Source organism: Chelonia mydas, chromosome 2, assembly GCF_015237465.2.
Source record: "Chelonia mydas isolate rCheMyd1 chromosome 2, rCheMyd1.pri.v2, whole genome shotgun sequence".
NCBI lineage: Eukaryota > Metazoa > Chordata > Testudines > Cheloniidae > Chelonia > Chelonia mydas.
Window position 1 is genome coordinate 20,828,416 of NC_057850.1, and position 14,963 is coordinate 20,843,378.

The following is a 14,963-nucleotide window of genomic DNA, read 5'->3' on the forward strand; positions in this document are numbered from 1 at the left end:
AACTTATTGTAGAATAGGTGTTTCATCTGTTGACCAGTATTTACATGTGTCTTTGAGTAGGACCAAAAATATTCACTATTTGTCATGCTTCTGTTTAAAAACATTTCAATGATCCTGTCGGGTAGAAGAAATAGCACCTTGTGACTTAGATGACTGATCAGACCCTGTGAATTGCAGAGTCAAACTAAGCAGCTTGCAAACTACGTGGCGGCTGAAAATGGTGGCTCCAAATTAATAACAAATCGATTGGCAGAAAGCAGGAGGAGCTCACAGATTATTTGCAAATGGAAAAAAGAGCAACATAGCCAACAAATGTTCCCTACAGATAATTCAGCCAGCTCTAGTTTTGACAGAATTCTTCAGGAGGAAGAAAAACCAAAATGTGCTATTTGCACACACACAAATTCTCTGTAATACAGCACTGAGCCTTGGATAGCAGCACAATGGGCCTCTCGTCTTCTAAACTGTATGTTCAATCAGTGTAACAGTCCAGATTCTACTCTGCTAATCTATTTTAACAAAATGATGCAAATAAACTAGATGAGGTCTTTTCCGTCAGGAAAGTCTACAGTTCAATGAATGCAGGTATTTGTTGCGATTCTTAATAGATAACCACTCTGCAGCTTCCTATATGCCTTCAGCTACTTTCAGTGTATTTAAAGAAACACATGTAACTCTTGTGCTGGATGACTCATAGCATAGCAGGCCCATTACTTTGTTTGAACATAGGAAGCATATGTCAAAAAGGGATTTCCCAGGGGCTGCATTTTCTCTCTTTTCAGAAATACAGTTCTGTTAAAGGTCTGCAGATTGTTTCTGAAGCAGTTCTCGTCATCCCTCAAAACATGCTATTCTATATTCTCTCTCTTGTAGATTAAATATTCCTAAGTGAGAATCTGACCTTTGTCTTTTCTAATTCTGGGAACTTTGCAAGTTTCATTTGGCTTGTAGGATTTAGCTTAAACAAATAGGAGGTTATTTTCTACATCTGAAATAGTGTTGTTTTACAATAGTTTTTTGGGTGGGGTTCTAATATGTGTGGACACTCTGCACAAGACGAATAGCTCCTTTCCTATGTATACTGTTTATTCTCCTTACTACTCAGACAGTGAAAGAAATTACTGTATCGCCTACTAAAAGTGGAATAAAGCTTTGAATCAAAACCCTCACTATGCAGCCATGTGTACAAGATCTGTACATGCCTTCAGTCCCAAGCCTGCAAAGGGATCCACCCGTATGGCCCCTTTATGCCTGCACAAAGTAGCACTGTGCTCACTATCTCTTTTAAGAAGAAGTGCCTCATTGAGCAACCATTTCATCTCATCTCTTCTCCTGCCTCTCCCCTACCTTTTCGTAGCTTCTTGTGACCCACACTTGCTACATGAGGTCTCAAGTTAGGCTGGAGTCCTGCAGACAGCTCCATGTGGCACCTGCCCAGATTTGCTTGCAGGATCGGAGGCTTAGGTCCTGATCCTTCAAAGACTTACGTATGTGCCTGAGTTTATGCACTGTGATTATCATTGGGACCAAGAGACCCCATTGTGCTGATCACTATGCAAACACACTGTAAGAGACAATCCCTGTCCCAAAGAGTTTACAGTCACATTGAATGGTCCCTTAGAATATGTGTTAGCTACTTATACTAAACAATCTGTTACAGCTTGCATTTAGCTGTGATGCTGAAAGTACCTTTCCAGACCTGAAGAAGAGCTCTGTGTAAGCTTGAAAGCTTGTCTCTCTCCCCAACAGAAGTTGGTCCAATGAAAGATATTACCTTACCCACCTTGTCTCTCTACAGTCTAGACAGACAGATAAAGGGTGTGAGGGGAAACTGAAGCACAGAAGGGAAATGACAGAACTGCAAACAGACCCCAAATCCCTGCCTCCCAGTCCGGCACTCCGTTTGCTAGACCACGCTGCGTCCCCAAGTAGTCAATGAGATTACTCACGCTGTGTAAAAGTTAATGCATATGGAAGGATCTTTTCAGACTCAGGGCCTTAGATCTGTAAAGTGTTCAGGGCAGGGAATGTATCTTTCCTTATTTCTGTGATATACCTAGCATAGGTTTGGGCACTCAAAGTATAATATTATTAACAAGCATATAGTAGCAGTAAAAGGAGGCCAGACATTAATAAACCCATTTAAAAAACCATCAGTAGCAGTATGAGTCATACTTGTTGGGTGCCGCCGTAGAGTTGTCAGAAAAGGTCTATATTTTGACCCACAATGTTTCTTCCACATGCTGCATTGTAAAACTGGAAATTATTTCTGTACACTTGTGCTGTTTTGACCGTTCAAGAAATGCCTGAAAAATGTAAGCAAATCCTTGCTGTTTACTGAACCCACGAGGCAACATGGATTTCAGCCATGGCAGGCGAGTGCGCAATGGGTGAAAAGTTGCTGTACTTAGCAGTGGACTTGAATGGTAGCATGCATGCCTGACAGCGGGGGTCTGATAAGATGACTAAGCATAAGAGAAATTCAAAGAAAAGATGCGTGAAGAACTACACACAACATTTGAGCATTACATATTTGCAGAATGTGGGGCCCACAGGTTTTTCATAATACGGCCTTTCCTTTAGTTTTTGTGATTGATTTTTAGATATCGTATGACATGTTTAAAATCATTAGGTCATGTTCCCTTGCTTTAAAAATCAGAAGACATTAACAAGAGTTCTACTTCCTCTCCCTACATTCCCTTAGTCAGCTCAGCTCCAGGAATACTGCAGCAAATAGATTTTTACCTGCTTAGTAAACACCAAGGGTGAAATTCACTCTTGCTCAGAGGGCCAGCATTCCACCCAGGTGGCACTTATGTTCCACTTAAGAGCTATTTAAGGACTTAGGAGGTGCACAGGCCTTTGGGCTATTTACCAGTGTTGTGAACCCTTTGTGCAGGCTAATGCAGCAGCAAAGTAGCTGCAAGCCCAGTTTGGCACACGAGGCCCTACAGAAAGCCCTGGCACTGGGGCATTACAGGATGGGTCAGGTGTAGACAGGTGAGTGGCTGAGGTAGGGATTGGTGCCCCTCTGTGCCACTTCAGTGTCATAGCGGCATAAAATGAGCATAGTCAGTGAGACTGCTCTAGTCTGCCAAATCGGGCCCTGGCAACGTCCAACTAGGCTAAGGATGCATCTGGCCTGTGTGCTTGCACAGGGATGAGTTTCACTCCAAATGCATCTATGAACATTCCCAGGGGATTTATTTAATCCTGTGAGCATCAAGGTGGGTAATGCTATAAAACATACGTCAGTGCAAAAGAGAATTTACAAACTGAATGCATTGATGCCAGGAAGAAATATTGAATTTGTAGACTAGTTTTACTGTTCACACACCATAGTAATTAAACATTATAAGCCAAATCCTCAAAAGGGTGCACCATTCATGCACATACCCAGATTTGTGTACCCAGATAGGGGCATTTGTGCACCTAAATTGGCATGCATGCCCTTTGTAAATGCAAATAATGTTATCATTTATTTGTGGAAGCACCCACTGTGTAATAAATGTTTGGAAAATACCTAAGGCACCAGCTCCAAGGAGCTCACAGTCTGAGGACATGACAAAACTTGGCTGTAAAGACAAAATCCTGCCCTGGAAACAGGCAATAAAGAATGCTGCCTGCTGGGTCCTCTGCTAGGACTGTTGGGAATCCTGACGGCTCGGACAGGATTCTTCACTTGCAGCTGGGGTAATGTGCTATGGAACTCATGCTGACGCTCTTTGGAGGAGAAGCACGCTGCACCTCAACCAGCAGCCAGCTAGTACTTCCAGCTGACCGTGGCATATACATTCCGAATGCGAGGAAAGATCTAGTAGAACACAGAAAGTTCAGGGCACAGGTGAAAGGCTCCACGCCGCCCTTTACTCCCATGAACACACCAACATGTATTTTTAACTGAAATAGAGATTCTTCACTTTTCTTGCTTGGCTTTTCTGGCTACATTTCCTGCATCTGCTAGATTCACACTGTTAAAAAGCAGAGAGATTTCTATGGTGGGTAGTGCTCTGTCTACAATTCCCTTACCTTGATTTGCTATTTTATTTATTTACAGTAACTTCTGTGGGCAGTCCTTTGCAGCACGTACTCTTGGTCTGCCCTCTCCCATCCACCATGATGGATCTGTCATGTTTCCCTAGACTCAGAAATTATCTCAGCAAATCCAATTTCCAGCCCCCTTATCTTTAAGTAGTATTGCTTAAGACAACAAAATGACTATTGCATGACCAGTCATGTCTCCCTTCTCAAATGCTTGGGACAGACGTGTTTCATTCAATGATGTGTCTCGTGATGGACAGAATAAATCTAAATTAGAGCAGGTCACTTACAATTAAAGTGACTGTCATGGCAAAAAATGAAATAATAATTTCAGTGATCAGCCAAAAAAGCCATGACACACAATTATTTTAGCTAATATTAAATTGCCATTCAAAATATGAAAAGTCAAATATCTTATTTAACACTAGAAATTGTTCCAAGCCATGTAAGGATATTTAAACTCGTACTGTAATAGCAAAATCTCCATACGCTACTAAGCTGGCCATTTACAGAGCCACATTTGTAACAATGCGTGGAGTTGGTTTATTCAGAGTGATAAAGACCATGACTTCTTACAGAAGAGGAAATAAAGACTATAAATCATGTTTTCTGCCATGGAAATCAAATGCATGGCAAACATACTAGAATTATAGATACTAGAATTTATTAACAGATTTTATGCTAAAACAAGATTTAACACACACAACAGAAAAACAAAGCGAAATCAACAAACTTAAATGTAATGGCATTCTTATGTAGTGCCTCGATATATGCAGGCATTCTCAAGATGGGGGTCGCAACCTCTCAGGGGGTCATGAGGTTATTACCTGGGGGTCACAAGCTGTCAGCCACGTGCCTGGTGGGGCTTGGGCTGCCAGCCCCATGCCCACATTAAATTAAAATTAAATTAAATTTAAAATCCCTGTTTTTAATTTGTAAGGGGGGTTGCCCTCAGAGGCTTGCTGTGTGAAAGGGATCATCAATTCAAAAAGGCTGTAAATCAGTGGTTCTCACACTATCTGGAAGTGTTGTTAGAGATGGCATTGGCAGGAAATATAAACAGTCCCCTTTAGGGATCAAATCACAATGATGCAGAGTCTCATGAAGAGCATCTTCTGACTTTGCTCCTTTCCGGTCTAGGGAGCATGAAAGCTTCTTCTGTTATTTGAGGTCTCTTTGAAATTCTCACATTGGAAGTTCAGATTTTAAACCTCACATCATAATTTTGCTCCAGAAGTTGATTGCATAAGTTAGAACAGTGAGAGAGTGTCTTTCCATTTCCCTTCTGGTCAAGATATTATTATTCATACTGAGTTTACAAGCAGACCGTTCCTTTGATAAACTCCCTGTGCAATTCAATTCACACGCATGCTTTCAACCTCTGTTTCATGGATTGGAATAAAATTAACATAATCTCTTAAAACAAACTGCCTATTTAGGCCGTGATCCTGGGAAGATTTAGGCACAAGCTTAAGTTTGTACACTGTGGGTGAAATCCTGGCCCCACTCAAGTCAGTGGCAAAATTCAGTGCGGCCAAGATTTCATCCCATGAGTAATCCCATTGAAGTCATTGAGACTACTCAGACTGTATAAAGTTAAGCACATGCATTGTATTTTGGCTGCTTAATGATCAATTACTTTTCACTTCTGATATTTATTGATTAGTGACTCGGAGTCTGGTAGCAGAATTTCCCATCTAAGCATGTGATTTTACTATGAGAATTAATTTGGCAATATTTACCCCATTGATTATACCATTAAAAAGCTCTCTCCCCCCCTCCCCCATTAGTATTTCACTGCCAGAAAAATAACTCATTATCCATGCAAGCATTTACTATTTGAGGGAGGGATAGTTCAGTGGTTTGAGCATTGGCCGGCTAAACCCAGGGTTGTGAGCTCAATCCTTGAGGGGGCCATTTAGGGATCTGGGGCAAAAATTGGGGATTGGTCCTGCTTTGAGTAGGGGGTTGGCCTACATGACCTCCTGAGGTCCCTTCCAACCCTGAGATTCTATGATCTTACTTGCAATGACAGAATTTATATCAACAGACATGGTATTTGATTCCTTTGCAGACTAAATATGTATTTGCAATGGGGTGCCTTCTGTTCAAAGCTACTGACTGTAAGGAGAAGAAAGTAGGAAGTTACGTACAATTACACAGCACTTTTCATTCAGAAGGACCTCAGCTCTAAGGTACTTCCCTCTCTAAATTACTGCATTTTACCTATTATTGAAATGCTGCTAGCCAGTATAGACCACAGTACAGCACAACATACAGCCCGAGATCAGTATGCACAGATGTTTAATCAAAGAGGTGATGAACATCTAGTTAAAGCTCGAGTGGACTTTAGACAGGGATTCAGTAAATTCTCAAGTTAGAGCTTAGGCCATGATACCAAGTTTTAAACCCTCTATTCTTGAACAAAGTGACATGGAATATTAGTGATCACAGGTAGTCAGAACCTCTGTTTGACATCTCCTCAACAATAGGGTGACCAGATAGCAAGTAGCAAGCATTCTTCCAGGCTGGTTGAGCTCACAGCTCAGGAGTGGTAATGATGAACATATCTTTCATTCAGATGCATGTTCTTATCAGCATAAATTTGTGGTGCTGTTTTGTTCTTCCAAGAAATCTTGGCATAATTACTTTCCTAATCACACTGTGGGCACACTTCACTGATTACACCAATTTTGGAAACGTCAGATATCCCCTAACTTTGAAATAGGGAATTCTATTAATTCAGAAGAATCTTTCCAAGTAAGAGAACTTTTTAAATGGCACCCACTTTAGGGCACTATTGAAAGCTCTAGGGTAGAGCTGCATGGATTCTTTTGCCTGTTCTTTCAACCAGCTATATCTTTAATCACTTATGGCCTGACCCCAAGAGGATCCTTAATTTTAGAGGGTGTGACAGGTGCTCTCAGTATCTCTTAGGAACAGGCCATTGATTTGTATGCCTCCTGCTTCCTTCCTGAAACAGGTTTAGGTATATGTGACTTTTCTTACTTTTTTTAGGGCATCTCTTTACAGAAAAATGCCCTTGATTCTCCTTCCTATAATCTTGTTGCAAAATTACTTGACATCAAATAGTGAGATAAAATATACTCTTTGATCCTTTAATGTATGCATGCTTATATATGATAGCTTATAGCAAAAACACATGATGAGTTGAAACTTGAACTGTGCTTAAGGGTCCACTTCCATGAATCATAGTGATTAGTTTATTCATTGCCAATACTTCATTTCTGTGCTTTAATTTCTTGAAGTTTTCTTCTTCTTCTAGAGCTGGGTTTCTTCATAACATGGACCACTCTGAAATAGGGTGGTTGTCTCTTCTCCCCTATTCACTATTGCATAGACAAAACCAATGCTCAAGAAATCTTTTTGCAAATGAACAATAAACACCCACTACGAAGAATAAACAACATTGGGTTCCTTGTGAACTCCTAGGCCTCAATTCCACCCCATGCTCCAGCCACTTTGCATTGCTCCACAAGTGCTGAGCACCTGTAAACCTTGTGGGCCTGACCTCCCAAAGGATACTCCCTGTGTAGGGGGATTCTGAGGCAGTACAGGAGCTGCTGTAGGGGCTTCTATGCCTCCTTGACTCTCAGCCTGAGGGGGCACGACTAAGGCTTTCCCTTCCTCACATAGCTGTAACAGGCCCTTTGAGCTGTTAGCAGCTGGTGTATGTTAGAACACCCTGAAGGCTGTTCTAACACTTGTGTTGGGCACCAGCCCACTGCATAAAACCCCCAGATTGGGACACTGCAAAAGACGCTCCGCACACCTCACCCATCCATCCCACCATCAACCTCAGCCTGGACCAGTCCACACAAGAGATCCACTTCCTGGACATTACGGTGCTAATAAGCGATGGTCACATAAACACCACCCTATACCGGAAACCTACTGACCGCTATTCCTACCTACATGCCTCCAGCTTTCACCCAGACCACACCACACAATCCATCGTCTACAGGCAAGCTCTACGATACAACCGCATTTGCTCCAACCCCTCAGACAGAGACAAACACCTACAAGATCTCTATCAAGCATTCTTACAACTACAATACCCACCTGCTGAAGTGGAGAAACAAATTGACAGAGCCAGAAGAGTATCCAGAAGTCACCTACTACAGGACAGGCCCAACAAAGAAAATATCAGAACGCCACTAGCCATCACCTTCAGCCCCCAACTAAAACCTCTCCAACGCATCATCAAGGATCTACAACCTATCCTGAAGGACGACCCATCACTCTCACAAATCTTGGGAGACAGGCCAGTCCTTGCCTACAGACAGCCCCCCAACCTGAAGCAAATACTCACCAGCAACCACACACCACACAACAGAACCACTAACCCAGGAACCTATCCTTGCAACGAAGCCCATTGCCAACTGTGTCCACATATCTATTCAGGGGACACCATCATAGGGCCTAATCACATCAGCCACACTATCAGAGGCTTGTTCACCTGCACATCTACCAATGTGATATATGCCATCATGTGCCAGTAATGCCCCTCTGCCATGTACATTGGCCAAACTGGACAGTCTCTACATAAAAGAATAAATGGACACAAATCAGATGTCAAGAATTATAACATTCATAAACCAGTCGGAGAACACTTCAGTCTCTCTGGTCACTCGATTACAGACCTAAAGGTCGCAATATTATAACAAAAAGACTTCAAAAACAGACTCCAACGAGAGACTGCTGAATTGGAATTAATTTTCAAACTGGATACAATTAATTTAGGCTTGAATAGAGACTGGGAGTGGATGAGTCATTACACAAAGTAAAACTATTTTCCCCATGTTTATTTCTCCCCCCCGCACCCTCCACTGTTCCTCAGAGGTTCCTGTTAACTGCTGGAAATGACCCACCTTGATTATCACTACAAAAGGTTTTCTCCCCCCCCCCCCCCCCCCCCCGCTCTCCTGCTGGTAATAGCTCATCGTAAGTGATCACTCTCCTTACAGTGTGTATGATAAACCCATTTTTTCATGTTCTGTGTGTATATAAATCTCCTCACTGTATTTTCCACTGAATGCATCCGATGAAGTGAGCTGTAGCTCATGAAAGCTTATGGTCAAATAAATCGGTTAGTCTCTAAGGTGCCACTAGTACTCCTTTTCTTTTTGCGAATACAGACTAACACGGCTGCTACTCTGAAACACCCCAACCAGTGTGCCAAGTGCACGTCAATGGCAGCTGAGGATTGGACGCTCAATACTTCAGCATCAACTGGTAAATCGTTTTTAGTAAAACTTATCAATAAAGAGCCATCCGTTCTATCGCAAAAAGGGCAAAGGTCTACTCTTGGCCCTGCTCATCTCAACTCCAGTAAGCTGACCGGTGGGAACACTGAGGCCAATAGCTGTTCCATGCATTTGTAATGATAGAGTTTGTTCAAGGACTGCACTCTATGCAGTTAATCTGCTTTAGGCAATTGAAAATCCTATGCAATATATCAGTGATTTCTATGGCATTTATTTAATGAGTATTATCAGAAATACTATATTGTATCTGGAAGGATCCCATAATTATTTAAGCTCTGGCTTTATAGGGCAAGTCCTGGACATTCTCAAAAAAGATCTCTCTGATTATAAAAGAAACCAGCCGCAATTTAAATGATGCTTCAGACATCATATGTAATTGCTATTAAAGTAAGGCAGGTATCTTCTGCCAAACTGTTAAATTTCTTTCCTTCAAAGAGTAAAAGGATTTTAGAGTTTATAGGCTGAACTTGCTATTCAAGTTTCAGGACTTCATAGACATTGCCTAACCCAAGATAGGGAAGAAAGGTAGGAAAAATCATTTATTGTGAGACAGGAATGTGAACATTCAAAGAATACTTTCCACTTATTGCATAAAGTGATCTGGGTGCTGACCTACTTGCTTTCCTTTTCCTTATAATATTGAACTTCAGGGTTGCTTGGTATTTCTCATATCTTTACTAACTTACCCAGGAACTTTAATTACTAGAGCCTGGGTACATATACGCAAAGTGCCTGATTCAGAGATATGCTGAGCACCTGCAGCTCCAATTAAAACCCTCCAACTTGATCTCAGGATCAAGCCCTAACTCTTAAAATCTGGTAAACAAACATGTCCAAGAGAGCAATCTCTCGTCTAGCATCGCTCATAGGAATGCAAGGATAATGAACTTCAGGAATATCCACATGTAGCTATCTGAGAATATATTAATCTGAACCCCAACCTATAGCAAACTCGATCAGGCTGCTGAGAACAATAGGGCTAGTTCAGTCCAGCAACTGTCTTCCATTTTGCAGGTACACATCACTCTGCATACAATTGTGCACATCTGTTTATCTCCCTTATATGTCCAAATTCCTTATTTGCAGACACATTCAAGCACCCTGACATCTTAGTGATCAAAATTACTGGTGCCCACAATTTTGCAGCTGAAAACACAGGATACATCTACACTGCAAAAAACCACAGCGGTGAGTCTCAGAGCCCAGGTCAGCCTGCTTGGACTTGCAGGGCTTGCATTACCGGGCTAAAATGAGTAGTGTAGACCTTCCAGCCTCTGAGACCCTCCCCTCTCCCTGGGTTTCAAAGCCTGGGCTCCAGCCCGAGTGGGATCATCTACAGTGCTACTTGTAGCCCCGTAATGTGAGCCTGAGACAGTTGACCTGGGCTCTGAGATTTGCTGGCTCGGGATTTGTTTCGCAGTGTAGACATACTGACGGGGTGCACTTACACTGGAATGAAAGACCCACAATACTGATGTGGCTGACCCAGATCAGCTGACTTAGGCTTGCAGAGCTCAGACTACGGGGCTGCAAATTGCTGTGTAGACATTCGGGCTTGGGCTGAAGCGTGGGCTCAGGGACCCTCCCCTGCCACACAGGGTCCCAGAGCTCAGGCTCCAACTTAAGTCCAAACATCTACACACTAATTTGACAGCCCTACAGCCCAAGTCAGCTGACACAGGCTCGCTGCAGGTATTTAATTGCTGGGTAGGCCTGATTAAACCCAAGGTTAAAATTTGGCCCAGGAAGTGCAGTATTAGTGCAATTGAATCAAAAGCTGCGAGAGATTTTTCCAACAGTGTTTCTCACAGATTTTGGGGTTTTATTTAAAAAGGTGTTGGAGTAAATCTAAGCAGACTTGAAGATGAAAGGAAAAACGTAAGGCAATTCAGGACATCCTCCTCCCCATGTTTTTAAAGACTACAACTATAGTTTAACAATGACAAAACTGCATGTTAGTTTAATGTGGCCTATATGCTAAGTATAAATTGGGTTAATAAAGGTCTAATGAAGTAGTGCTTATAGCAACAGTAACAGTGCATGCATGAAACTTGTTGTTATTATAGAATCATAGAATATTAGGGTTGGAAGCGACCTCAAGAAGTCATCTAGTCCAACCCCCTGCTCAAAGCAGGACCAACCCCAACTAAATCATTCCAGCCAGGGCTTTGTCAAGCCAGGTCTTAAAAACCTCTAAGGAGGGAGATTCCACCACCTCCCTAGGTAACCCATTCCAGTGCTTCACCACCCTCCTAGTGAAATAGTGTTTCCTAATATCCAACCTAGACCTCCCCCAGCAACTTGAGACCATTACTCCTTGTTCTGTCATCTGCCACCACTGAAAACAGTCAGCATCCTCTCTGGAACCCCCTTCAGGTAGTTGAAGGCTGCTATCAAATCCCCCCCTCACTCTTCTCTTCTGCAGACTAAACAACCCCAGTTTCCTCAACCTCTTGCAACTCAAGGTATGCAGGTATCCTATAATATTTGTATTGTTATTATACATAAGGTTAATGAACTAAAGAGGTTTATAAATAACACAATTCTTCTCACCTAAAATATCAATGTGAACCCCCTTGGGAATTCCAAATTCATAAAGTCTGAAATAAAAGATTTTGAATATAAGTACAGTGTGATTAAGGGCCAGGACCTGTGATTAATACTGGACATAGACCAATATTTTCAAAAGTGACTAATGATTTTGCATTCCCAAACATGAGATCCAGATGCTCAGCACTTTCTGAAAATCGGGCTCCCTTAAAAGGTCTTGTGTTGGACATCCAAAAATAGAGGCACCCCAGATCATCGTCACTTTGAAAATCTTGGTCACAGTGCCTCCTACCACGAGTAGCTCCAGCGACGACAGACTTCTCACTGGGATGGCTCGCAGTAGGAAACAGTGCACGCAGTAGCAAGCATTTTGCAGGCTGGGACCTAAACTGATATCTTTAGAATGCTTTGAAAATGAGCACACTACCGACAAAGGAGGTTACATTTTGCACATACATTTTATTTACAAAACGCAACATTTTAGAGGTTCCGGAAGAAAAACAAACAAGTTAAACTGGAATGCTTCACACTTGGCAGTCTAAGAAATGCTTTCAGTTATAGCTGACACCTTCAACTTTGCCTTCAAATAACAATCAGTTACACAACCTGCTTACAATCAGCAGCTTATCTCACAAGACTTCCAATAACAAATTTTCTTTGTGGTAACAGTGTGTCCAGCTGACTTCTACGGCATTGGTCGGGTTTGTTTATTCTGACTGTCAATCGCTCTTTTAAGTGCTTCATCTGGCACAAGATCTGATCTCTTAACATCTAAATGGCTACAGCCAATTTTAGGGCAGCTGTTAAAAAGAAAAATAAATAAATCAGAAGAATTATATTAGTCATCTGAATGTAGCATTTGTTGTTTTATATTTAATTCCCACCCGCCCCGCAGAGTAACTTTGTCAGTGACTTACTGCAGCTTTTCCTTGATGGATAATAAATCTCTGTTGGGGAAAAAAGTCTAATTATCTTAATAGGTGGGAGCTGATGTCTCAAGGGAAGGAGTGTAATGAGATATAGAGACTTTTACCTGTTGATCACTATCTTATATCCAACGCGAGTTGCTTGTGTTACTAATAATACAGTTACTTACTGTAATCCTTGTATATTGCTTTACATCTTCAAAGCACTGTATTCTCCCCCCACCAATCTATGGTGAATAAGTATTATCCTCATTATATAGACAGGGAAACAGATTAAAGAGGTTAAGTGACTTTCCCAGAGCCACAAAGTGAGTCAGGGGAAGAGCTAGGGTTATGAAAAATCATGAGTCCTCACAAGAACGGAGGGAGAGAGGATTGTGTGTCATATTAGTGATCTCTAAAAATAGGACAAATACAGAGTTTGATACTTGGCTGCAGGTAGACAGGTAAAGTCATATTACTTCTACAGGGAAAGATATTCAGGGATGGGGTATCTTTTTCCCTTGCTAGTGGAGCCAGATGTGTATGGATAATGCCCCCAGTTAAAACATTTGTGGATTTTGGAACATAGTTTCTTTTTGAGAAGGAATTTTGTCTAGGACTTGGAATGTAGAGTCAGCTCTCATCGCTTCTATTCCAGATTTTGTCCCTAGCTTGCAGCGTCTGCCTTGGGCAAATCACTTAATCACTCTGTGCCTCAGTTTTTCAATCTATAAACTGCTTAGAATAATAATTATCTGTCTGATAGAGGTGTTGCAAGGCTTAATTAATGTTTGTCAAGTGCCTTGAAAGCCTCATATAAAACATTTCCTGTAAGTGTTAGCACCACTGTGACCAGTGCATGAAATTCTCCCAGGCTGTGGAAGGCACAGTGCAAGGTGTTGGGAAAGCCACACAGCAGTAGGCAGCAGTCCCCGAAGGTGCAGTGGAGCTCAGCTGCTTGGCAGGTTTCTTTGTGGGAGCACAGAAGGTGGAGGCTGCAGACAGGCCCAGTGAATGGCTGAGAGACAGCCAATGGTCTGTGAAGTACAGCAATCAACTCTACAGGCCCTGAGGAAAGAAGAGTATGCAGCTTGCTATAGCAAGTACTACATCGCTTTGCCTATAGCAATGGCTGTAGCTCTAGGATGAGGATGGGGAGAGGACTCCATTCCTCACCCTGTTCCCTCAGCTACATATTCATCTCCCTGACAAAGTGCATTAAATTGGGCTTTACCCGACAGACCAGGTTTTGCCTTTAAACCACGTTAAGAATGTTTGCTCCCACTCGAACACTGCTGTGAAGAATGCAATCATGTAGCAGCACAATAGAAAATGGTTTACTCCAGCTGGGAGCTTGAGAGGGTAGGACTGAATGGTTTCTATAGACCTAGCAGGTTGTGGCATTTCAAAAACCCATTCTGTATTTCCAGAATAAATGTTAATTACCCAGCAACTCAGCTCACTTTAACAGACAGATAGACGCAGAACTTAGAGCTACATGTAGCATGCCTAACTGACCTTTCTAAATTTAATTAGAGCAAAACCCTGTTATTGCGGTCATGTGCATTTCTAACATACTATAGGATTACATCAAAAATACCCCCTACATTAAACAATGTTAAGGTTGCAGGTCAAGCACTCAAAAGTTTGTTAATGTGCCATTTCCTATCGGGAATTTATACCTAGGAAATATGAAAGTGACCGTTCATTGTGGGTAAGTGCTGAGATTTCTCAATTCAGACAGCTGTTTCTGGGTCCTGATCTGAAGTCACACCAAGGTAATAATGTAAATACAAAGGTCCTGTGTTTTCAATATTTACAAGTCAAACATTTTATTGTGAAATCTGGATATGAGGAGACTCTCGAGACCTTTAACCACATGTGAGGAGTTGACCCAGGAGAAAGCTGGAAACAAAGGTTTAAATTTATAAGATACACACAATTTTTATTGAAAAAGATGTTGAGGGATTTGGACAAAGAAACTGACCTTGATTAGGTTTCTTTATGGGAAAGGGGATATACATCTTCAATTTGTGTAGCTCAAAGAAAAATGTATAAATTACTGTATAGATGGCATTTGACTCTAGTTAAGATCCATCATGTTTTTGTTAGTAGGGCGGTGTTCTGTTGGAGGGTTGCCGGAAAAGGGGAACATACTTGATCATGTGGTAGTGGT

The 14,963-nt window shown here is 41.8% G+C and overlaps 1 protein-coding gene across 1 annotated transcript in view; it reads right to left on the reverse strand.

Moving 5' to 3' along the window:
* Nucleotides 1–12,318: 12,318 nt before the first annotated feature.
* NSMCE2 (NSE2 (MMS21) homolog, SMC5-SMC6 complex SUMO ligase) overlaps nt 12,319–14,963 on the reverse strand; it is a 176,258-nt gene continuing 173,613 nt past the window's right edge. The window contains exon 7 of the mRNA XM_037892022.1: nt 12,319–12,679. Within this exon, the coding sequence (XP_037747950.1) occupies nt 12,565–12,679 (115 nt within the window). The 3' untranslated portion in view covers nt 12,319–12,564. The remainder of the gene's footprint in view (nt 12,680–14,963) is intronic.